Here is a 25,346-nt window from a genome sequence, read left to right on the forward strand (position 1 = left end):
ACATTAAATAGTCACTTTAAAAGAGTTACTTAATATACTTTAAAAAAATGCTACAAATCATCAATAATTTGATTACTACCTAGTGTGATTTGTTTCTAATCGTATAATTTAGACATTTTATTAATCGCGTATGGACCTTAAAGCAAAGGTATGTTCCACCTCAGGTGCAGCTTAAAGCATAATTAAGCACTCAAATATATTAAGTGTATAATCTATGATTAAGCAAAAATAAAATTACAAATCTTCTTAAGACTGCATAAGTGTACCTATTCGACACAAGATGTCGCGCAACTACAACAAATTAATTAAATTGTGTCTTTGATGCTAAAAAAATGTAATAATAATAATAACTACCGAATATTTTGTTAATATATTTTGGCTTCAAGGAAATAACTATAAATCAATACAATATTTTTTCGATTTAATGTGTGGAAAAGTTTCTTTCGTTTTTGTTTTCAGGTTGAGTATTTAATAATGGATACTTGTTCTAATAAAAATAATAGTGAAACTGTTTTTTTACAACGAGTAATCCATTTCAATTGGGACGCAATCGAAAGTCAAGTCCTTGCCATCGTAACAAATTCGTATCCAGAAATCGGTACCATACATATTGTGTGGAGAATCGCGTTAGGTAAGCGTTTTTATTTTTTTTATTGCCTAGATGTGTGGACGAGCTCACAGCCCACCTGGTGTTAAGTGGTTACTGGAACCCATAGACATCTACAACGTAAATGCGCCAAACTTACTTTACTGGTGGTAGGACCTCTTGTGAGTCCGTGCGGGTAGATACCACCACCCCGGGTGGTGGTCTCAAGGTGGGTGGCGCATTTGCATTGTAGATGTCTATGGGCTCCAGTAACCACTTAACACCAGGTGGGCTGTGAGCTCGTGCACCCATCTAAGCAATAAAAAAAAAACACATCTTGAGATAGAAGTTCTAAGGTCTCGAGTATAGTTACATCGGCTGCCCCACCCTTCAAACCGAAACGCATTACTGCTTCACGGCAGAAATAGGCGGGGCGGTGGTACCTACCCGTGCGGACTCACAAAAGGTCCTACCACCAGTAAAAACAGGTGTACCCCACATTTCTCCTTGGATAATGACGCTAGAGAAAATATTTTCTACCATATTACCTGTTTCATATGCGGTTGTTCCGCTTTTGTTATAATGTGAAAATCAGTCCCAATATTAACGTGGTTATAGCTTAAAAGATTACGGTCGGCGTACTCTTGTTTCTAGTAAAGCGATAATACTGGGGTTCAATTACCGCAGGCAGGTGCCAATTTCTTATATACGTGTTCACGAACTACTTACACGATGATGGTACGTCGTGTACTAATAATCAAACCCGCAAAAGCTATGCGTAATTACTGTTGGTGAGCCAATAAGGATATATCTGCATCCCTACGTGCCCTCGTATAGGAAGCAATCTTTTGTTGTGCAGTATGAAGAGTAGCAGAGCCGCTGTGTCAACGTAATAGTTACCTGCTTTGAATCATATGGGACGTGAAGTAACCTGCTTATATATATATGTCTTATCTACTTATTTCTAGATTACTACATTAGAAGGAATCTGTCACAAAATATATTTTTTATTGTGGACGGGTTCACGGCCCATCTGATGTTAAGTGGTTACCGGAGCCCATAGACATCTACAACGTAAATGCCGCCACCTACCTTGAGATAAGAGTTCTAAGGCCAATCGTGAACATTTGGTACGTATTTTATTGGAACATTTGGTACCTGCCTGCGGGATTCGAACACCGGTGCATCGCAAGATACGAATGAACCGTCTTATCCTTTAGGCTACGGCGACTTCAGAATTACAAAAAACACTTTAATGAGTTTACATGTTACACTGTATTATATTTATACAGAATAGTGCAAACGTTAAGAAAATATGACTAAACTTACATTAACGCAGAGTTGTTGCGATTATCCGCACCTTCGAATAAAACTAAAGGCGCAGATCATGAAGCGCCCAGGCCGACCCCAAACTATTACCGGCAAGGTCTTCGGATGGTCAGCCGATTTACTCAACATCCCCACCAATCGCCGTGACACTTCTTAAACGAAGGTAATTTGCTATTATTTGTAAATTGGCTTACAGAGCGACGTCCGCCGCGAACCGTCCGCGCCACAGTCGTTCTAGAGCACGGGACCCCCCTGGCTCCTCGTGGATTCCGATCGCTCGATAGCTAGCTCTTTTCACTGAGAAATCGGACTTAAGTAAACAATCGTCACGTCGCACCACCGACGGTCGCAGCCAACGATCCCGGCCGCAGTCGATAAGATACAGCCCGAGTACTAACATACGCGTCTTGAAAATGTGAATGTGAGTGCTTCGGATATGGCCAAGTCGATCGAAGACAAGAAAACTAGTGAAGATAATACCAACATGGACGGGTACAGCGACGAGGAACTCGGCCGCATCGGGAGGTTCATGGTCTGGATGCGCATCAATCCGAACTTAATTATGTTAAAAGTGACTCTTTTTGTGATGTACGGAGCTACTGCTTCTCTTCTACCTTATTTAACGATTCACATGCAGAGTATAGGTTTGACTGTTCCTGAAATATCTTTTGTTTATCTAGCTTTACCGTTTACGACATTTCTTAGTCCTCCGATAACTGGTGAGTTCCGGTCTAGTATTGAAAAAAAAAACTCGATGCTAATTTCAAAATTTAAATTAATTTGATATCGATATTATTCTAGGATTTTTGGTGGATCGGTTTGGGGAGTATAAGCCTGTTGTGATAACGGCTCTTATTTTGAACGCCGCATTCCATCATTCTTTACTTCTGATACCTCACCAGGAGACGCCTGGTGTTATGCCATCGGCATACGTAATGAGACACCCGATCACGAACAGTGTAGAGGTATTAATTTAAATTTGATTACTAATAAACGATAAACAAAAGTTAAACTGGCTTCGTACGTATGTATGTACCGTAGAATTTGAGCAAATCGACGTCATCCGGTTTTTGAGCGAATTAACTGGCAGTGTCTTGTGATCCGCTGTATTTGAATTAGTTAAGGGAATTAAGCGAAATTTATGCACGCTGGACTTTACCCTTGATTGTTGTTATCGTCCATCCGTTTATTTTGATCCTTAATGGCTGTGACCTGAACTCAAACAATCATGTCTGCAGTTCGTTGATGGAAATAAATTACTTCTCGAACACCCCTCCCAAGACATCGTTATTTATATCTAGGGCTTAAACGTTTATTGCTAGCACGTATAACACAAGGTTATGTGCGCATGCACTCAACAATGTATTAACAATCAAATTGAAACACGCTTATAGAGAGTTTATAAGTAATTTTGATCGTAAATCTTAATGCTAATTTAAGATCTGGTGGAGCCCTTGTCCGAGCAGAGAGTGTCCTGATGAAGATGAAACCGTTGATTTTGTACTGGACCGTTGCGTAGATCACTGTCAATTGTTTAAGCCTCCAGAGAGTCCTTTCACGAAACCTTCGGGAGACGATGAAAACGATGACCTTGACTTTCATATCAGCCACAAGATCCAACCACCGAACTTATCCAACAGCAGGTAATGTGAGACGTGCAATCTTTCGTATGATTAAAAATACGAAAATAAAGTGGCGTTTAATCATAATGAATGTGTTAAATTACATTTTCTTTGTTACGCCTTTCAAAACAATGATAAGACAAAAATCTTATAATACTAAACAAACTTAAATCACAATAAGAGTATATAAGCCTTCCGAGCTCTTTATTTAAAATTTACATCGTAAAATCATTTTCCTTAGTATATCAACAAAATACTACTACTCTAAGAACTCGTAACTAAAACTAGCTACGACGTTGTATAGATACAAGATATAAAGAATTTAAATCAATTGTCACCAAAAACATGACATCGTATAGTACTTTTTTTAAACAATCCTATAACACTTGCGACAAAAGGGACATGTAGGATCAATAAATAGTTTAAAAAAAACATATTTTTGTAAATAAATTTTAACAAAAACGAATCGTAGAAGTCTCAGTAGAAGTGTCCAGACAGATTTGTTAATGAAATCAACTAATTCAGATTCTGCTGGTTCTTGTATCGTGGACAACGCCCGTGGAGTTCGTCCATCCGTTTACGGTATAAAAAAAAACGTCTTTTTTGGGTGTCCTTATCAAAGAATAAAATACTATCTTGCGGATGTAGAATGTTGAAACTTTTTACTAAATATAGTAATAAATAGCTACCTACCTACTGTAACAGTCCTTTGTAAACAGTCACTAAATATCAATACTATATCACTGTTTACAAACTATATCCTATCTCCTTACACTGTCTTTTATGAAGAGTAATCTAAAGTCAACTTTTCAACGTTTAGCGTTCTTGCTGAGATACTTTTACTTTAGTGTAAATCATATTTTTCGTTGCAGCCTTTTGAATTTGACTGATAGCGATGAAGATTACAATGATGCTGCATTCTTCTTGATAGAAGTACACGATGATTTAGGTGAACCAAAAGAGCAGCTAGGGATCGAAATGGAAAGAGTGAGTACAAAATAATAATAGCCTTTATTCAAACGCAATAGTATATTTACAATAACAAATTTAGGTTAACGACTCTGTTGAGTAGATGATATCGGCAACTTCGTCTGTTTGCCCAACATTGGCAAAGGCCTCCTCCATTTCCTTCCAACCTCCTCGGTTTAGAGCAGGGGTTCCCAAACTTATTTTGTCCACTGCCCACTTTGAGAATAAATTATTTTTTAGCGCCCCTATTTTATCACCTACTAAAAGACCACTATAGCGAGAGCTCAGTCGGTATCTAAGAGTCCTCCTAGATAAAATTCCAAATCGCCTCCCAAGCTTTTACACAGTGCCCCAATTTTTTTCTGGGTCTCTTACTGCCCCCTTTAGGCCTGCAGCGCCCACAAGGGGGCGTTATCGCCCACTTTGAGAAAGGCTGGCTTAGAGCTTTCCTTGTCCTGCTAATTTTCCTGCTATCGTCTTTATTTCATCTTCCCATCTCCGAATCTGTCTGTTGGAAAAGTGAGTATATAATCAATGTTAAATAGACGTACACACATAATATTATTACCATCAATTTAACTGCATCGATTTCTTCTAGGACGAGGATGATCAAGTAACGGATTTTCGATCGAGATTTGGCGAGAAGCTTCTGATAACTCAAGGCGTGAATATAACTGCGCTCGACAAGGAAGACCTCAGATGTGGAGGTCTTGTCATGTTACACAACATGACGAAGCTTTCACAGCAAAGGCTGGAGATACTGTCTGCAGATTGCATGGTCCAAAAATGTGATTTTAGGTACAATTCTTTTATAACATTGTATTATTAATTCTAGTAACCTTAATTTCATTGTTAAGTCGTTGTGGCTTACAGAGTATTGCGCTCTGTGAACTTGTATCGAGCAATGCGACTGTGCTGGTGCTCATATCCCGCAGGTACTAATATTATATGTATCAAATGAAATAGGTACATAGCACACGTTCACAAATGAATTCTACGATGAAGGAATAACATCGTGCAATAAAATTCAAACCTGCTAATGTAATTTAGAGGCAGTCAGCGCAAAAGTGTCCTTAGCTGATCACAGTTATATTATACAGTACTGCTAATGTATAAGTAGGTAGCGGCTTGGCTCTGCCCCTGGCATTGAAGTCCTTGGCGACGGTAACCACTCACCATCAGGTGGGCCATATGCTCGTCTGCCTACAAAGGCAATAAAAAAATAATTAAAAAGTTAGTATTGTGATAATCAGCTTGGGATTTACTTTTACATTGCTTCGTAGGCAAAAACAATACGCGCAAAAATAATGTTTACAAAGCCATCTGTTTCTCTATGGTTGAGACTAGGGATAGGCCGGTTTTGCATAAAAATTTATTATGTTTTAAATAAATTGCAATATATAAGCCAATATGAAAAATTGTGGGTTAGGCCACTTTTGCACTGACGGTCTCATATGTATGTGTAATTACTAGTGGTTGGGTGTCTTGTAAGAACACTCGGGTAAGTACCACCCACGTACGTACCACGTATCTTGCCATTTCTGCAGTAATGGTCATCGATATTACTGTTTTTAAAGATGTATCAGCATCAGAAATATAATAAGTGATCTCTATAATATAAATAAAAACACACTGCTTTCTATACACTATATTAAGGGGCAATGTAATTATTTTTTCCTACCTATTCTGATAGCCTTAAGAGCTTCTTCAGATTCTCATTTCAGCTTCGCCCTAACATGTAGGTGAGCTCACGGGGCTCAAACCAGAGTGTTGCTAACACTGGCCCTAGCAAGAGCAGTGCTTCGCAGAACCTTTTTTTTTCTTTTTCTTAGATGGGTAGACGAGCTCACAGCCCACCTGGGGTTAAGTGGTTACTGAAGCCCATAGACATCTACAACGTAAATGCGCTACCCACCTTGAGATATCAGTTCTAAGGCCTCAGTATAGTCACAACGGCTACCCCACCCTTCAAACCGAAACGCATTACTGCTTCACGGCAGAAATAGGCAGGGTGGTGGTACCTACCCATGCGGACTCACAAGAGGTCCTGCCACCAGTAAAAATCTACCACCGGATCGGAAACGCGACCCACTGAGAAGATCCGGCGAGAAATACAGTGGGCTATGTTAATTTGCTTATAAAGTTACTACTACTAGAAATACTAAATCATGATATTTCAGGAGGGGAGGTCCAGAAATATGCCCACCAGATTACAAGGAAAGTGACGATAAAACCTTCTACATATATTTCTTTCTGCGCTTCATGGGTACTATCATGCTATCAGCTGGCGTTACGATAATGGATCCCATAGCTTTGACCATGATACAGAAATACGGCGGCGATTTCGGAAGGGAAAGATTGTTTTCGAGTATCGGAATGGCTATATTTTCACCTATCACCGGTATGCTTATAGATATGGGTAGCAAACAAGTCGGTGAGTGGTATCATCTCATAATCGTTATCTCTAACGTCAATAGTAACTGAATGTTTACATCGTTTTCTTGATTACAGGTTACACCGATTATTCTGCTGCGTTTTACACGTACGACGTTTTGTTGTTGATATCGGCAATCACGGTCGCCGTGATGCCATTAGGAGCTAAGCTGCCCGCCGACAACCTCCTAAGGGATTTGGTCAACATCATAAAAATGCCACACATCATAATATTTATATTTTTCCTATTCGCCCTCGGAAACTTTTGGGGATTTATCGAGTCTTATCTGTTCATTTATTTAAAGGAATTAGGAGCACCTAATTTTTTGTTAGGTAAATATCGTAGATTTCGAAATATTTTATAGCTTTGGATATTTGAAGCGATAAGTTTTATTTATGGTTACGTTACAAAACATTACATTAGTTTTCTCTAGTTGAACTCGCAAGGTCCTAACGTTTGTTACTAGTACAAATATTCTATAGTATTACTAATGGTATTAATTATCTAACTATAAATCCTATGCGTCTTGCTTGTATAAAACAAAAAAAACATTCACATTCAGAAGACTAGTTTAAAGGTATTTTTATATTTTAAATGAATGTTGACGATATTTGTAAGCCTGCTGTTATAATGTCTAATTCTGTCTCTCTCTGTTGTAAGGATGTCATGACTGAAATACTATACGATCGGCCCAAAATAACATATTAACAAAAGTCGTCGTGGCCTAAAGGATAAGACGTCAGGTGCATTCGTATCTAGCGATGCACCGGTGTTCGAATCCCGCAGGCGGGTACCAATTTTTCTAATGAAATACGTACTTAAAAAATGCTCACGATTAACTTCCACGGTTAAGGAATAACATCGTGTAATAAAAATCAAACCCGCCAAATTATAATATGCGTAATTACTCGTAGTAGGACTTACAGTCCGCACGGTTAGGTACTACCACCCTGCTTATTTCTGCCGAGAAGCAGTAATGCGTTTCGGGCAGCCGTTGTACTGTTACAATTGAGACCTTAGAACTCATGTCTCAAGGTGGGTGGCGGCATTTACGTTGTAGATAACCACATAACACCAAGTGGGCCGTGAGCTCGTCCACCCATCTAAGCAACAAAAAAAAAATATGAAAAAATATACTCAGCAATACAAATACTAAGCATGTCACGTACGTTAAGCGTACAAACAATTGAACGGTACTTGTTGAATCCTTGCGATGGTCATCAACGTTATTATAATATCAAATGCATTTATCCAGGAATAACCGTGACCGTGGGCACATTGAGCAGCATTCCTTTTCTGTACGGGGCGGATGCGATCACCGCTCGCATTGGCCACGTCAATGTTATCATCGTTGCGTTCTTCTCCCACGCCGCCAGGCTCGTCGGCTATTCGTTTATCGAGTGAGTTACATGTACTGTTAAATTACTATGTTCTTCTTCCTATTTATTATAAACCGTGAGTAACCGTGATTTTGGTTGTCATGAATTCTTATTGAAATCGTCGAATAGGACAGTACGATTTTCTATACCTATTACGTCTAAGTTGCCTTATACATATATTAGTTAAGTCGACAAATACTCGGTATATTTTCGGCAGACAAAGACTTGGCTTTGCTCCTAGCATTACTGATATCCATGAGCGTCAGTATCAATCAGTACAAGAAACATAACTAATCGTTCTCAAGTTCCTTGCATATTGTAAATTGCTATAATGTTTATAATCGTAGTTCACAACTCTAGCAATGACAAAGTTATTGTAAGCCCTTTAATTGTTTTTTTTAATAGAGTAAATGTTGTTTTGTCTAATATAATGAAACGCTTTGGACCAAACGTTCCTTATTCAATGGCTCGAGGGTAGGATTTCCAAGTAAGTATCGCGCACACATTCGAGACATCAGTGAAGAAAGTACTTAACAACAGGTGAGCTGTGAGCTCGTCCACCCATTTAGCAATTACTGGTGGTAGGACCACTTGTGAGTCTGCGCAGATAGGTACCACCACCCTGCCTATTTCTGCCGTGAAGCAGTAATGCGTTTCGGCTTGAAGGGTGGGGCAGCCGTTATAACTATACTGAGACCTTAGAACTTGTATCTCAAGGTGGGTGGCGTGTCTACGTTGTAGATGTCTATGGGCTCCAGTAACCACTTAACACCAGGTGGGCTGTGAGCTCGTCCACCCATCTAAGCAAAAAAAAAAAAAAAATTAGAATCGATAAAGTCTACTAATAATTTTCGAATTCATGTAGTTCCAATACAAAATTTTACGCTCATTTTAGAAATGAGGTTTAAGTGACAATTGTTTTGTCCAAAAAATCTCTTTAATGCCTCGGGGACGAACTACACGGGTAATTAACATCATCCTGTAGGTATATCTCAGTAAGCTCATAATGCGTCTTGACACCAGTGCGTAAAAGGAAACAGCTATATAGCTTCCTGAAAGAGGTAAATCTAAGGAAATGAATACGTACCTTTTCGTCGCATCCAGGAAGAGCCGTAGCTAATGGAAGTTCAGTTTCCGCAATTAGGACATTAAAAATTACCTTCTGTAATATCAGCCGAGAACACTTTCTCGGTCTAGTCCATTTAAATGTACGCATCAGAACATCATACGCAAGATTAACGTATTTACGACTACTTGTAACATTGTCAAGTTTATGAACAAGATCATGTGTGGGATGCTAATTCTTGTGTTCTACTGTCGTTTCTGTAGTCTATATATTATGTAGAGGGTCCATTAAATGTAGATAGTTTGTATTAGAATACTTTATTGATCTGTGAACCGGAATAATTGAGCAAAGCATTTACACACCATTTCTTTCGTCAAAGGTCTATGATGAAGATCAAAATCAAATCAATTTCTGGTTGTGACTATCCTAGGATTCAAATTTCGAGACAGGCAATAGTCTCTCTGAAAAGTTTCGTACCTATTTGTTTCCTAGCTATTCACTGGTAGCCTAAGGGACTATTCTAGCTACGCCATGGGTAGTAGGTGAGCTTATAGCAGTGTTCCGCAGAATCTACTACCAGATCGGAATCACAGCGTACCTATCACGTACTAACAAGAGGAAGACTCCTCATCGTTCACGTTAGTAAAAATGGAACCTGCAAAAATAAATTAATATGTATATCTATATGTATATAAATATGTTTGTCAGATAACCACTTAAAACCAGACGCGTCAGGCAAAATAAATAAAAAATATAATTTTTTTCTTCTTAGGAATTCATGGTGGTGTTTTCCATTCGAAGCGATGGAATCTCTCTCGGTGCATTTAATGTGGGTAGCAGCAGCCACTTACTGCGCTATGTTGGCTCCTAAAAGTCTACTGGCAACACTTATTGGTGTTTTGGGAATGGCGCATTTTAGTCTTGGTAACTTTTAAAATACACTATTTAAGGGAAACCGTCGTGGCCTAGGGGATAAGACGTCCGGTTTACTCGTACTCGCGACACGAGCGATTCCGGTATTTCAAAACCCGCAGGCAGGTATCAATTTTTGTAATGAAATACGTATTTAGCGCATGGTCACGAATTATTTAAGCGATGTATGAATAACATCGTGTAATAAAGAACAAACTCGAAAATTAATTTTCATAGTTACTGTGATGAGAAGGCTTCTTTTGTGAGCTCAAGGAGTAGGTACCACTACCCTGCCTATTTCTGTTGCGAAATATTAATACGTTCCAATTTAAAGAATTGGGGACAATTATACTATACCGTTATACTATACAATTAAGGTTCAGACCTCGTGCCTCAAGGTGGGTGATGGCATTTACAATGATGGGCTTTGGAAAAAACTTACTTCAGTATTGGATATGCATATGCTCCGCTAGTACTGTTTTCTTTGAATGAAAAAAACAAAGACATTGGCAGAAACGACAAAAAAAATTAAGAGAAAATATATTATTAATATAAAATTAATCTGATTATTTGATAATTATTAAGGAGCTTTCATCTCATTGTAAACATTTACGAATCTAAGCTGCGGTATTTATGATGTACATAGAGATTTCGGTTCAGATAACATCATTGACGTCATATCAAAACACAAGGTAGAAACAAAAAAAGTTGTTAAGTGCTTATTGATTGTTATCGTTTCCGCAAATTGTTTAGTTAATATTTCCTGAGTGAGACATGTAACGCTAAGAAGATATCACCCGCGTTTTCTCAAGAACGTGGAATACACGCATTACTTTGAGTTTCATTGCGTGCATTGCAAAAACTATATAAAGTCCATAATGATTTATTTGTATTTTTTTATGTTAGAAAATCAATCAATACTGACTCCTTTTTTTTCGGTTTCCATCACAGAAATTGAAATATTCAGTTCATAGTTCCAATAGATCATAGTTGTGTTTTAAAATCACTAAAAATACTCAATAAACTAAAAATATTCCCTCCAGGGAGAGGTAGCGGTAGTTTTGGTGGCGGTTTACTCATTGCTCAGCTGGGTACTCGAGAAGCATTTCGCTACATGGGACTGATCGCTTTCCTTGGGGGAATATTATACGGACTATTGCATTACTTTTGGCTGAGGAATATCAGTATGACGGGAATCGATGATGCCTGTGAACAGGATACGGGTAAGTTTTGATTGTTTAACAGATTGTGACTTTTCTATTTTGGGTTATTTGGGTTTTATTGGACTTGTAGACAGACGAGCGTATAGCTCGCCTGATGGTGAATGGTTATCGTCCCTCATGGATGTCAACCATACCAGGAGCTAAGCCTTTGCCTAACACTGACTACTCTCCGTTAACCTCGTTTGAAGAAAAACATGACATAGTGCTCAGGGAACACCGAGAAAGGGTATTCATTCCGAAGTCGGATGGTACGTGGCAGAAAAGGTCTCTGAATGTAATGGATTTGTTGATTAGTAAGTCTACTATAAAATTTTACTATCGCACCACCAGAGTTAATGCCTATGATCTGAAACCGTTGCAATCGCTTATTGAGAATGCACTGACTTAGGGCACGATTTTAGTACGTGCCATTTGGTTCAAAAACGAATTATTCACCACGAATGTTAATAGCCCCGTTAATTCCCTTACTCAAACAACATAGTATTATGATAAGAGCTCTCAGGGATAGTCAGGGAGTCAACCACCTACCACCAGGTAAGCCAGCTTACCTTAGAAGATTATGGTCAGCTTTGTCATTCCTGTTACGCAGAAAGTGGTGAAGGTGACAAGATGAACAGTGAACCACTGAGAAAAGATGCTGAAACGATGGTATCTCTAGAGCGGCTTCATATGTTCACACGACTGAATCCTTTGGGTTCTCTGCACTCATTGCCAAGAGGTTCTAGGTCAAGGGTGAGCGATCTTAATATTATTATGTTAGTCTATTTACAAATAAAAATTTCTCAAATAGTTTTCGCTTCACTTTTCGAGCATATTACAATCGTTTTTAGGAACTCCAATCTGGCATCATATTGCGATTATTGAAATTGTTATTTTGAATTCAACGAATACTTCTACAATACTTTTACTGTTAAAGTTTGCGTTTATTTTTTTCATTACGTCTATTACAATTTTTCGAATACTTCACAGCTTTCGTGATTACGAAGGACTAAGATGTTATTAATACGTCGTAACTTCCTATATTTACGTTTCTTTGACGCTAGATTAAACCGAAAAATTAGTGTTAATTATGTCTACGCTACGACTCGCTAACACCAAAGAAAAAATGTAAAGTTAAAAATAACAAATCATTTCTCGAGATAGGTATTGTTCTGAGGATAATAATTTAATGATGAATATAATATGTCATATCAAATTGTGTGATGTGTTTGGAATTTCAGTTCTCACAAGGGGACATCAATGAATGTAGAAGTCGCAGTGGCAGTAACAGTCAGCGACGAGGAAGTAATTACGAGGGTTCGGCTTCAAAGGGGGATATGCTTCAATCTGCGTTAGAGATCAGTAACCATCATGGAAAAGGACACATATCTAATCCAGTTCTATCGATCTCCATTCGAAATCCAAACGTTTATAAGGTATTGAGAATTGCTTTTTTAAGCCACTTTCTTTTGTTCAAATCATGAGTGATAGGTAATATTTGTTTATTGCTTAGACAGGCGTACAAGCTCACAGCCCACTAGGTGTTAGCTGGTTACCGGAGAACAACAATGTAGATGTCAGCACCCACTTTGTGATATGACTTCTAAGTTTTAATTTTTACTAAAAATTGGGACTTGTTTCACATTTTTTTATGTTGCGCTTCGAATTCAGTGTATTTTTACGAGTATTACTTTTCAATAGCCAGTAGCACTGTATTTAATTATAAGGCCGAAATCTCGATTTTAGTTCTTATTTTGTGACTCTTAGGGGTCGGATCGTGATACAGATTCCCTAGTCCGGTTCGTCTAATTAAAACGGAATCTCGCGAGAAATCGGTACAGTTAAATTTTAAATTAAATAAATTCAATTTTAAGCGTGAAATACCGTTATAATTATCAACTAGATACTATATACATATGTAGTTGTTCTTTATCTAGTGTATTCCACATACTCTAGGTTAGCTCTCTTCGACCACATATTCTCTTCTTGCTCCATTGCTCTATCATTGCTTATCCTGTGAACCTATTCACATAATTACCTGTCCTGGTGAAATTGGAAAGGCTTTTAGGCCACCAGTAATCCCCCATTCATAAAAAAGGCCCACATAATGATATCATCATTTGTAGAATCAATAAATATTTTAGACATTCCTTCATTTTTATTCTTTTGTTTCCATCAACAATAAAACTTGGCATTTATTTCGCGTAACACATTATCTATCATTCCTCATAACGTGACCGAAGTATATTCCCGAAACAAGTCAATATTTCATCTTGGAAGTTGTAGATAAACAGTTTTTGAGATAATTAACGCATATGTTAACAAGGCAAGACAAGACGTAACATGCGATCCCTCAACTATTTGTTCGTTATATCTCCAAACGTGACGTATTGATGTAAATTTATAATACTGATTTAAGGTGTCACTGAAATTTTTGTATTTATTCACAACTTTGTAACGTTTGATATTCGTCTTGTGATCTTATTGTTAACGCTTTCAATGATGTGACTGAACTCATTGAATTTTGCGGTGACATTATGAAGTTCTAAAGGAATTGCTTTCGGTTATGTCTGAGTTTTCTTCGATATTGTGAATAATATATGAATGTATAAGATATATATAAAATATATGTGAATGTATAAGATTTGAAACTATTGATTTTTGAAAAAAAAGTATCTAGTGTTACTAGATACTTTTTTATATAAAGAAAATTATATAAAGAAATATAAAGATATAAAGAAAATTAAGCTGTCTCAAGGATACGATAATAGTTCACTTATCAATTGGATACATTTAGTTTATCAAGATCCCAACCATACTAAATACATGACATACTAAATACATTCATTAAATTATTTTTCCTATTTCTTAGATGGGCGGACGAGCCTGGTGGTGGAACACTTGGTGTAAAGTGGCTACAAAAGTCCATGGTCATCACAAAAATGTTGAAATATTAGGTCGAAATCTCAATTATATTGTATGATTAGACTATGTACATTTCATCAACTCAACTATTAAAGCAAAAAAATACGCTTATGTAACTATGTAAACGAGAAAGATTCCATTGGAATCGTTTAAGTGCTTTCTAAGGTTTTTATAAATCTATGTAAATCTAAAGTGAGTTTAATGAGTTAATTTTAATTAATCGTTTTGGTTAATTATTAACAGCAGAACCACAGTGCACCGAAGCTAGCAATGGCTGGTCTGGCGCAACGCAACAATATCTCCCAACCAATCCTATCTGAATTCGATTCGAGACGCCGAGATTCCATACCAGAAGAGGCAGACGAAGACAAACTCATGCCTCCAGCGAAAGCACCAACGAAGACTAAAAGCGACCATCTTCCCCCACCCCCCAGCTATGATGAGGCTATTAATGAGCACAGGAAAAGCTGGCATTCCGATGACAGCACACCAGCTTAGTTCTCACCTATTTAAACTAATATTTTAAAGGAAACATGTTTTTACCGTTATTCACAGCCGTATTCAATTTTTATTTAAATCATATTTACCTAGCAACCAAGCGCCGATGCATTTGCTATTTTCCTAATATAGCAACATGCCCAGGTCATCGCATAATGGGTGGATCAAGGAAAATAAAAAAAAAACACAAGATCTCTAAATAAACTGCACTTTACAAATTCACATTGAACTAAATTTTGACAATTACTCTTTTGCGCTCTTTATGATGCTATGTTCTCGCCTGACTTGCACTTATTCGACTGTTTCAAAATATATTTTAACTTAAATAAACTGACATACGCTGATAATTGTACGTTAAGTGAATATACTAAGTCAAATCGTAATAATGATGTTTTATCTTTGTGGAACAAAAATGTGTTTGTTAGAATTTAGTGTACATAAGTAAATTTAGTTTCTCTTAACTTTAAAAGGTGGTAAATGAAAGTAAGCAACATTGTGAAGGCTTTAATTTATTTAAGTTGAGAATAAAATTATAATTGGTCTAATTAAAGAAATCGTTTTCATTTCGTGCTGAACTCTCTTGGTTTTTTATTTACGTAATAGGCAGACGAACCTACAGATCATCTGTTGTTACGTGGTGACTGTAGCCTATAGAGAACAGCGGTGGTAGGGTTATATTGTATACCCGCTCAGGTGGGTGCCGGCTTAGGGACCCCGGTAACCGTACTCATCCAACTCGACAAAGATTTCGACATGTAACCTAACCCATGCATCAGCTCGCTGAGTTTCTCGCCAGATCTTCTCAGCGGGTCGCTTTTCCGAACCGGTGGTAGATTCTGCGAAGCACTGCTCTCGATAGGGTTAGTGTTAGCATTGTCGTCAAGCTTGAACCTCGTGAGCTCTTAGGTTACGCTGACGTAGCCTCTCAAGGCTCTCAGTTTAGGTAAGAAAAAGAAAAAATGGTCGAGATCATTTATAAACACACAAAAATTTACTTAAACGCTCAATAGATGGCAGTGAATAACCAGGTTATTCAATTTCAGAACAATATTCTCTCTATGATTTTGTTAGATTTGCTTAGCATATACGTGTATACACTATTTAAACCACAACACTTAGTATTTAAGCATTATTTGACAATTGGAACAATCGCTTACAACTATTTCTCTTATGTCCAAACGCATTGAAGCTACGACGTAATATTTTTAATCTGACAAATAGATGGCACTTAAATTAAAATTCTTAAATTAACAAATCAGAAATATGTCTTTATTCGTCGAAATTAGTGCAATCACTTTGATCAGTCTTCAGGAAGAATTTTCGGCTGATTCGATTCTTATCGATCGCGTCGTAAGCCGCGTCCAATACAGATTTTGGTGGATTTTGTTGTCTCGTTAATATCCAGGAGTTAACTGAAATGGTATGTATAGCACAAAATTATAGCGAAACAAAAACAAAATACAAATTAATATGTCCGTTTACAATCATAAATCACAATCACAAATTACTTTTTTCTCCTACCTACGCCGAAAGTTTGGTTTTCGTCCCGCTATACAGGGAAGTAAGTGTAACTTTTCCTCCCGCTGTACAGGGAAGAAAGTGTAACTTTTCCTCCCTGGTTACAAGTGCGCATGCGCGTTAGTGTCTACGTCTGCTCTCACGCACCTAAAATTCTCCGCCATTGTTGTGTTCAGGTAATTTGCAATATTGTGTTTAGTGTAAAAGTGAAATAAACAAAAGACAAAAAAATTTAATAGCGAAGTATTAAGCAAAGAAGAGTTCATCAGACAGTCCTTATTCAATTAGTAGTAGTTTATTTAAAAATTAAAAAACAGTTAATTTTTTTTTATGAGTACGGGGGGCTCCGCCTCCCTACCCCCTGCCAGGGCTTCGCTCCTGGACCCCGACTCGGTACTCCACGAACTTTCAGCCTGGTAGGAGAAAAAATAATATGTGCACCAAGGGAGAAAAGTTGGATATTTCCTCCCGCGTGTAAAATTGCCACCCGAGACGAAGGCGAGGGTGGCAATGTACTATATTGTATTTTCATAGTTCATATTTTTGTTGCTACATGATGTATGATGAACTATACTACACTGGATGCGCAGAACGTCGCGTCCTTTTCGTGAATTAAAATTAATTTGTTACTTAGCCTTTTTTGGGGCTGAGCTTATTCTCACGTATTTTGAAGTCGTCGTGACCTAAAGGATAAGACGTCCATTATATTCGTGTTGAGCGATGCACCGGTATTCGAATCTCAGGCGGGTACCAATGTTTCTAATGAAATACGTACTCAACAAATGTTCTCGATTGATCTTCCATGGTGAAGGAATAAAATCGTGTAATAAAAATCAAACCCGCAAATTTTAATATGCGTAATTACTGGTGGTAGGACCTCTTGTGAGTCCGCGCGGGTAGGTACCACCACCCCGCCTATTTCTGCCGTGAAGCAGTAATGCGTTTCGGTTTGAAGGGTGGGGCAGCCGTTGTAACTATACTGAGATCTTAGAACTTATATCTCAAGGTGGTTGGCGCATTTACGTTGTAGATGTCTATGGGCTCCAGTAATCTCTTAACAGTGAGCTGTGGGCTGTGAGCTCGTCCACTACCCATCTAAACAATAAAAAAATAAAAAAAATACCTGTGTGAAATATTCCAAACTCATAACAGCTCCAAACGACTGCGTAATTATCATAGTCGGTATCCACAACCCAATATGGGGCTGCTACATCGACCGGTAGGGTAGGGAACCGGACTGACAGCTTGGCTTCGTCAGAACGACCGACTTGCGTCGCTTCCCCTTTTATTTCCTTTTGGATACCTGAGCTGAAAACGTAAAATTCTAGTATGAGGATAAAGGAACTTCATTATAACCGTTTTGCCCTTTAAACGAGTACTAAGGATTATTAATTATAATTCCGTTTTTATTCCAGCAGTCGAATATTAAACTGTGAATTCTGAGATTTAAGACTTCGAACTCATATCTCAAGGAGAATGATGGTATTCATGTTGTGATGCTGTGGTAAGTACTATACGTACAAAGTATAAATAGATTAACTGACACGTTTAAACGAAGAAGCTTGCGATCTTGAATTAAGAGACGTCAATTTCACATTCACTGATAGTTTTCGGTCAACAGTTTCCTTATATCCCATTTAGTATAATAGCTTGCATTGATTAGCTTCAAATATAATAATAACAAAGGGTATTTATAACTTACAATATATCTATTTGTTTATTAAGAACCCGAATGGCTCCATCATCTCGTAGTTTGTAATCGGCCGTGACGCATTTCCCTCCGAATTCAAACAGAAAGAAATATTTCTCAGCTTCATACCATTTTCCTAAATACTGAAATTATTTAAACGTAAAAGATTAAGTATAATTGTAATACTGATCAGAATAGCAAGTGATACTCGTAGAGCCAATATTATTTATGTGGAAATTCATTTTAAAAACATGTTTGTTATCATTAAGACCGATAAAACGAACTAAAGATAAACATAACGTAACGTGAAATCAAAACTTAGTAGTGATTGGACTTATGAGTGCCCCCCTCAGAGCCGAGTTTCACCAGCCTCTCAGTCCCACGCCGCTTGCCCGCTTGGCGGGTCCCCCGTTTGGGGATCGCGGCTGATCGCGGCAGCCCTTTTCCCTTAGGGGCATTAGTCCCCACCCCCATACCCTTCGGGGATGGGGTTCCATACCCGCTGCAGTCCTGTCTCCACCAATATTGTAAATAATGGGGAGAGGGGGAGAAGACACCAGCGAAGAGTGTGGCAAGAGTGTGGTTGTGGACTTCAAGCCTAGGTAGACGGGGTTGCCCCGAGCCTGATCCGCGCCACCCTAAGGTAAGATACCCCCTAAAGTAAGATAAGACCGGACAGTAGTAGTAATTTGAAAAAAGTAAGCTTGAAAAAACTTACCACATATGTACATATTAATTTTTACTAAAAACATAGTTTTACTACAGCATACATATTTTTACAAAAAACAACACGAATTATTTGATTAAGTAATTCGAAATTCCTTTGACCGGACTGGCAAAGACGTTATCAAAAAAAAAAAAACAAAATACATTGCTTCTTACCCGAGCGGGGTCAAAATTTTCCATAGCCTTGACGTCTGGGCATTGTCCCGGCATTATTATTTGAGATCCGCATAAACTCACGAACATCAATACACTGAAGAATACTGCTATAGCGCGTAATATAGACATCTGGAACTGTAGAGGCTAAAATTTAGATTATTTGGATTATAATATAATTTGATTATTACCTATAATTCTATTTGTTGTTTACACTAAAACTGTAATAACAAAATGCGAAGGTATCATCATGATTACGAGGTGAAAACATTTATAAAAAAAATTGCCGTGACCACAAGGGAACAGAGTAAAACGTTGCAAAATTGTCATCATTATTTTTAAACACACTAACACGTATTATTTGAATCATAATTAGCATCTTCATAATAAATGATTTACGTAGGCAGAGACTACAATGTGTGAAATTCGTAAAATCAACTCAGTGGGAATTCTAAAATTATTTGATTGATTTTTTTATTAACAAAAATATTAAACTCATCGGTGTGCTTAGTGCGAGTTTTTTAACGTTCTCGATAGCGTAAAAGTTAAGTCAAGTTTGCATGTAGTTGAAACGCCTGCCTACGTTTGCCGCTAGGGACGCTGTTCCAACTGCATACAAATTTGAGTTAACTTTTACGCTATCGAGAACGTTAAAAAACTCGGTCTAAACACACAGAACTATATTCAATAGTCACGGATGCCGTGTTGTACAGTCGTGTCTCAGTAAAACAAAATAACATCATAAATATTTCATAGTTCACGACTTTGTTTTACAACCTCTATAGTAATAATTTAATGTTCTGAACCTAATCCATCAAATACTATTCGCTTAATTATATTTCACATACGGTGCGATGACGTCACTTATCCAAATATGCAATTTTTCAGGGGAAACGTTGGAAAATTCAACATCTTATTATATAATTCTTATAAAGTTCTGCTAGGCTATATAAATAAAATGATAATATTTAAACTACAAACTTCATCAGTAAAAGCAAACATCTCTCTCGTCGCACTAATAAAAAATTTTCATACTCAGTTCAGTGTTAACAAAAATTGCATGAGTGACCTTATAGCACCGTAAGTGCGTTTTTTTTTTATTTATTACTTAGGTGGTTGGACGAGCTCACAGCCCACCTGGTGTTAAGTGGTTACTGGAGCCCATAGACATCTAGGACGTAAATGCGCCACCCACCTTGAGATATAAGTTCTAAGTTCTCAAGTATAGTTACAACGGCTGCCCCACCCTTCAAACCGAAACGCATTACTGCTTTACGGCAGAAATAGGCAGGGTGGTGGTACCTACCCGCGCGGACTCACAAGAGGTCCTACCACCAGTAAAAATATATAATTAACCAACTTTAAACCCTTCTACTCATATGTGATCATAAAATATTTATAACTAGTATTATCATGCAGCCCACGCTTTTTTACAATAAAATCATTGTTTCTTACACTATTTTTAATTCAAATTTATTAAAATTTATTTTCTCTTTTTTAGTTCAATTTTCTATAAAACCTTTTTTTTTAAGATTTTTTTAACTATTATTCATTTTTAATTTTTTTGTTGAATTTCAATTTTTTCAATATTTTTGAATTGTCATCGGTCCTAAGTATACCAAATTTCGAGTTAATCCGACGTTTTGAAAGGGGGTCAAAATCATGTTCAAAGATTCCGTTACAAACATACATACGTCTGAAGCTAATAAAAGCGTATTAAAAATATTCTACATCGTACAACAACCTTACTTTAAATTTCTTCCACAATATGTACCTACGCGCTGTTGTGACAGTTCTGTTTTAAAACGGCAATCGACTGTTTCAATGTTAATTTAAACCTATTAATCTTATACGACCCGCAACAAAGTAACTGTTTCAGTTCAAATAATATGAATATGTTAATAATTGAAATTGTAGTCGTCTGTTGCACTGGCTTAGATCAAAATAATGCTCATATATTATTGAGGTTTCATGCCGCCCTAGTGCCCTAGACCCTGTTTATCGCGCCGCCCTTAATTTTAGTATCATAATTATTATTAAATTCTGATACAAAAAAAATTTTTTTTTTTTTATTTTTTATTTTTTTTTATGTCAAATAAACTAAACTCATTCTCAAAGGAGACTGACTGTCTTAATTTTTATTTCGTATTTGAAGTTTTGGCATTTCAATTATTTCGCCGCCCCTCAAATCATGCCTTAAATCTATCACTGGTTAGAAATGAGTGTCTGTTCGGGACTTTTTATGCGTTTCAAATCTGATAAACTATTTTTATTATTTGACCAAATGTATGTAATAAAGCAAACTATGTTATTATTATGTAACGTACGAACACTAGTATAGTGTTTTTTATTTTTACTTTTTTCGAATTCAGAATTGATCTTGAAAAATGATCGAATGAGACTAAACGTTAAGACTATTCCACATTATACCATGATAGAGTTTATTTTAAGCCTAATCTATATTTATAAAAATGAATTGCTGTTCGTTAGTCTCGCTAAAACTCGAGAACGGCTGTACCGATTTGGCTAATTTTTATCTTGAATTATTTGTGGAAGTCAAGAGAAAGTTTAAAAGGTAGATAAATATGAAAATGCTCGGAATTAAATAAAAATAACAATTATGTTTTTCCTTTGATGTGTCCCCCGTCGGACGGATTCCTATTGTTTGTTTTAAGTTTATTTCATACAAAAGTTTAGGTCTTTTATTTATCGATTGAGGCACTACAGTCTGCCGGGTCAGCTAGATATAAATAAAAATTTCACCAAAAAAATGAACTCAAATTGTTTCAGCAATTGTGGAAATCAACGAGTACACCAACATACAGAAACTATAAATGATTTGAATGTACATATATGTATAGAGATATAGATATAAAAGACAGTAAATGTAATCTACCATTGTATTATAATTGGATCGGTCCAGGATCGAGTTCAATGAATTGGATTTTTTCTATCGATGCAATATGGATAAAGGAGTTAGGAGTTCATCTGGGGCTGAGATGCGGAACCCCTAAAACTTAAAACATCAAAATGTGGAATTCAGCATGAGTCATGAGCTCAAAATCTACTTCAAATCCGATGTGTCTAAAGACAAAGCCCACTGAGTTTCTCGCCGGATCTTCTCAGTGGGTCGCGTTTTCGATCCGGTGGTAGATTCTGCGAAGCACTGCTCTTGCTAGGGCCAGTGTTAGCACCACTCTGCTTTGAGCCCTGTGAGCTCACCTACACGTTAGGGTGAAGCTGAAATAGCCTTTTAAGGCTATCAGCATAGGTAGGAAAAAAAAACTCACCCACCGAAACTAATTAATGCAATTTTCTTTTAGTAGATTATATTATTCTTTAATTGTGGAAGTCTTTCATGTATGCGTGTTAGGCATTTATTTATTTTAAAAAAACCTGCCTGAGGGATAACTGAAGGTTTTTTTTCAAGACATGTATAATAATTGCATCACTGAGTGCAATTGAGTCATATGCATCACGTCTTAAGGATACTTAGAAAATGTTATAAAAAAATATATTTAAAAAAAAACTTTATTTTCTCAGCTGCGTAAATTCAATACAATCGGTGTACTTAGAACACTCCTATTATTGTTTCTAGATGTCATGTATATTGTATACTTATACTTATATTATATCCACGACATATTTCATAAATGAAAAATAGTCTGACCTCGTGTTATGCACTTAGCACCTGAATACTAAGGACACATCATGACTCGTATAACAGTTTAGCAATATATTTGACAATAATATTCGATTCTGTCAAAAGATTGTATTTCCTTGCGCATTTAAGACCTTTAAATGTGGTAATATATCGATGCTTTAAATAGCCCTTTCCATCGTATGGCTTCGAAATACAAGAAAGGTCCTCCTCCTATTTTTAACATTAGTTAGGTGCTGCAACTTTTTATATATTAATTATCTATCTGGTCATTATCGCGTTTAAGCTGATCGATAATCGGAGCTGTGGAACTTGCAAAGCCTTTAATTAAAAGTCTTTCGAAAGAAATATGAAAATGCTAATTTATAAATATCTTAAAAATAGATAAATATAAGTGATTTTGTAATTTTAAAAATTTAGTAATTGTTCTATAAAGCGCAAGCCGTGAAACAACGGAAAATCTCACATCTTACATTGGCAATACTTTACCCCGTTCTAAATAAATCTGTTTTTATATTTTCTCAGAAACTTAATATCTAGATACTTAAAACAGGTTCAAATTTTGAAATAAAAAATATGAAGGCGTAATTATAATTTGGCTAACACTTCGATCAACAGGCTAACACAAAGATTTTCATCCGAACCGCTCAGATGTTTATGTTACTCATATTGTCGTCGTAATGCTTCGTTTACACGAAGACTAATAGAAAACGAGAATCGATAAACGAGACATCATATTAAATTTATCACAGCGTACTTTCTCATTCATTAACAACGTTTTACCGAGAAGAAAATATGGCAAAGGAGATACGAGTATTACTAGAAATGAAAAAACTTGATAGTTCGAAATGTCTTGTAAATTTGTAAAGGAGAACAACATTATCAAAAGACTTGCAGGAATAAAGTGTGAAATTGCACACATTAAATAAATCCAACGTTTAATATCTCACGGCAGCGCATAGATACGATTAAGTAAGAAAATGTCAGTAATTTTATAAATGAATTAATTCTTCTTTTTCGAATAGCTCACAATCTTAACGGATTATTTACATTCAATGTGTAAAATAAATATGAAATTTAAACAAATGTTTGGAGGGGACCGTTTTAAAATGGTATCATGTGCATCTTTAATAGACAAGGTGTATCCCACGATTTATCCTGCGTTCAATTTCAATATTTTCTTTTTGGAAGACGTACTTCTTTTGGACATAAAAGCAAATGTCTGTTTGGAAAACTAATAATAAACTATCTATTTGGAAAAGTCATCTCAAATCGTTTTTTCGCGGTTGCATGAAGGAAGTACAAAGGAAAAAACGCACATTGAAAATAATATTAAATTATTTTATTTTTTGCTATTGCGTTATTTGTAATTAGATTGAAGAATATGAAACAAACTCACCATCATATTATTATTGTCGTTCGTTGATAAATTAATTAAAAAAAAATATTCTAGTATTTTTTAACTAAACCTTTCAATTGAGTTTTTTCAACGAACGTTCGTAATTCAGCGCTGGAGGTCGTGTGATCGGTCGACTAACGCGTTGAGCACTCAACACTGAATACAGGTTTGTATTAAATACATACGTAATAGATCTATTTGTTTATTGTCGGTGGAAGAATGACTTATTTCACTTCCTATATTTTGCAGTTGATGTAATTTTTAGCATAACGTTTTGTTTGTTTTTTTAATTAGACGAATCTATACATGAAAATGTATCTATGACAAAGCAATCATGGACGTCATATTAGGTGCAATAAGATACAGTTTATACAATGGCTGATAACCACGGGTAGTCTAACTCGAGGTCACGCTTTTTTGTTAAAATGGATTAAAGTTGAAACATAAACCTAATGTTAAGTGGTTACCGAGGGCTGTAAAAATCACAACGTGTTTGCTGCCACCCACAATGAGGTCCAAGCAGCAATTCTATTGAATGATCGTCACGGATCCTCGCGATCCATTACCGGTGCTTTTAGGTACCTCTAGCACCTGTCACCGTCCTCGCCGAACCCGTCGCTTGCGACGAAGGGCTCGGCCAGTAAATAAACCCATAGACACAGCCCACTGAGTTTCTCGCCGTATTTTCTCAGTGGGTCGCGTTTCCGTTTCGGTGGTAGATTCTCCGAAGCACTGCTCTTGCTGGGGCCAGCGTTAGCAACACCTCCGGTTTGAGCCCCAAGAGCTCAACTACACCCTAGATATAGCCTCTCTAGGCTAGAAAAGGATGGAAAAAAAAGTTGAATGACGGCTGCTACGCTCTTCAAGCTGAAATGTGTGACTCCGGCCTCACTCTACCTTTTTATTTCACCCTACCTAATCTACCTAATAGCCTAAGGGGCTATTCCAGCTGCACTGGTTGGTAGATGAGCTCATGGGGTTCAATCTGAGAAGGTTACTAACATTGACCCTAGCAAGAGGGCATTGTCTCGCGGAATGTCTCACCGGACCGGAATCGCGACTGAGACACAGATATCCAGCGAAAAACTCTAATGAGTTGTGCCTATGGGCTAGTTCGCACGTCCTCTCTACCCTCTCTACCTCAACACGAATTAAGAAATTATAAGCTTAATAGTAATATTCTTTAGTTATTAAAATATGTCCATAATTTATTTCATGTGAATGATACAACAATATAGAGCTGAGGTAGAGTCCAACATAGAGTTCATTGATTATCG

General features: G+C 36.9%; 2 protein-coding genes across 3 annotated transcripts; one reads left to right on the plus strand and one right to left on the minus strand.

The window, feature by feature from the left end:
- The first annotated feature begins 2,097 nt into the window (after nucleotides 1-2,097).
- Nucleotides 2,098-15,476, plus strand: LOC101742662 (uncharacterized). The gene is made up of 13 exons (XM_004932334.4): nucleotides 2,098-2,634; nucleotides 2,717-2,880; nucleotides 3,356-3,558; nucleotides 4,410-4,524; nucleotides 5,105-5,304; nucleotides 6,687-6,940; nucleotides 7,018-7,272; nucleotides 8,196-8,340; nucleotides 10,158-10,309; nucleotides 11,341-11,520; nucleotides 12,110-12,252; nucleotides 12,741-12,935; nucleotides 14,668-15,476. Exons 1-13 carry the CDS (start codon nucleotides 2,352-2,354, stop codon nucleotides 14,920-14,922), a joined length of 2,544 nt encoding a protein of 847 aa, XP_004932391.1. The 5' UTR covers nucleotides 2,098-2,351; the 3' UTR covers nucleotides 14,923-15,476.
- Nucleotides 15,416-24,438, minus strand: LOC101742419 (apolipoprotein D). 2 transcript variants are annotated; one of them, XM_004932333.4, is made up of 5 exons: nucleotides 24,070-24,438; nucleotides 19,013-19,147; nucleotides 18,143-18,273; nucleotides 17,564-17,748; nucleotides 15,416-16,334 (listed from the first exon to the last, which is right to left on the minus strand). In XM_004932333.4, exons 1-5 carry the CDS (start codon nucleotides 24,073-24,075, stop codon nucleotides 16,192-16,194), a joined length of 600 nt encoding a protein of 199 aa, XP_004932390.1. In that variant the 5' UTR covers nucleotides 24,076-24,438; the 3' UTR covers nucleotides 15,416-16,191. The 2 variants fall into 2 exon arrangements, with proteins under 2 accessions (XP_004932390.1, XP_004932389.1); XM_004932332.5 differs by having other exon boundaries at nucleotides 19,013-19,156.
- Nucleotides 24,439-25,346: the final 908 nt, after the last annotated feature.

Source organism: Bombyx mori, chromosome 5, assembly GCF_030269925.1.
Source record: "Bombyx mori chromosome 5, ASM3026992v2".
NCBI classification, from domain to species: domain Eukaryota; kingdom Metazoa; phylum Arthropoda; class Insecta; order Lepidoptera; family Bombycidae; genus Bombyx; species Bombyx mori.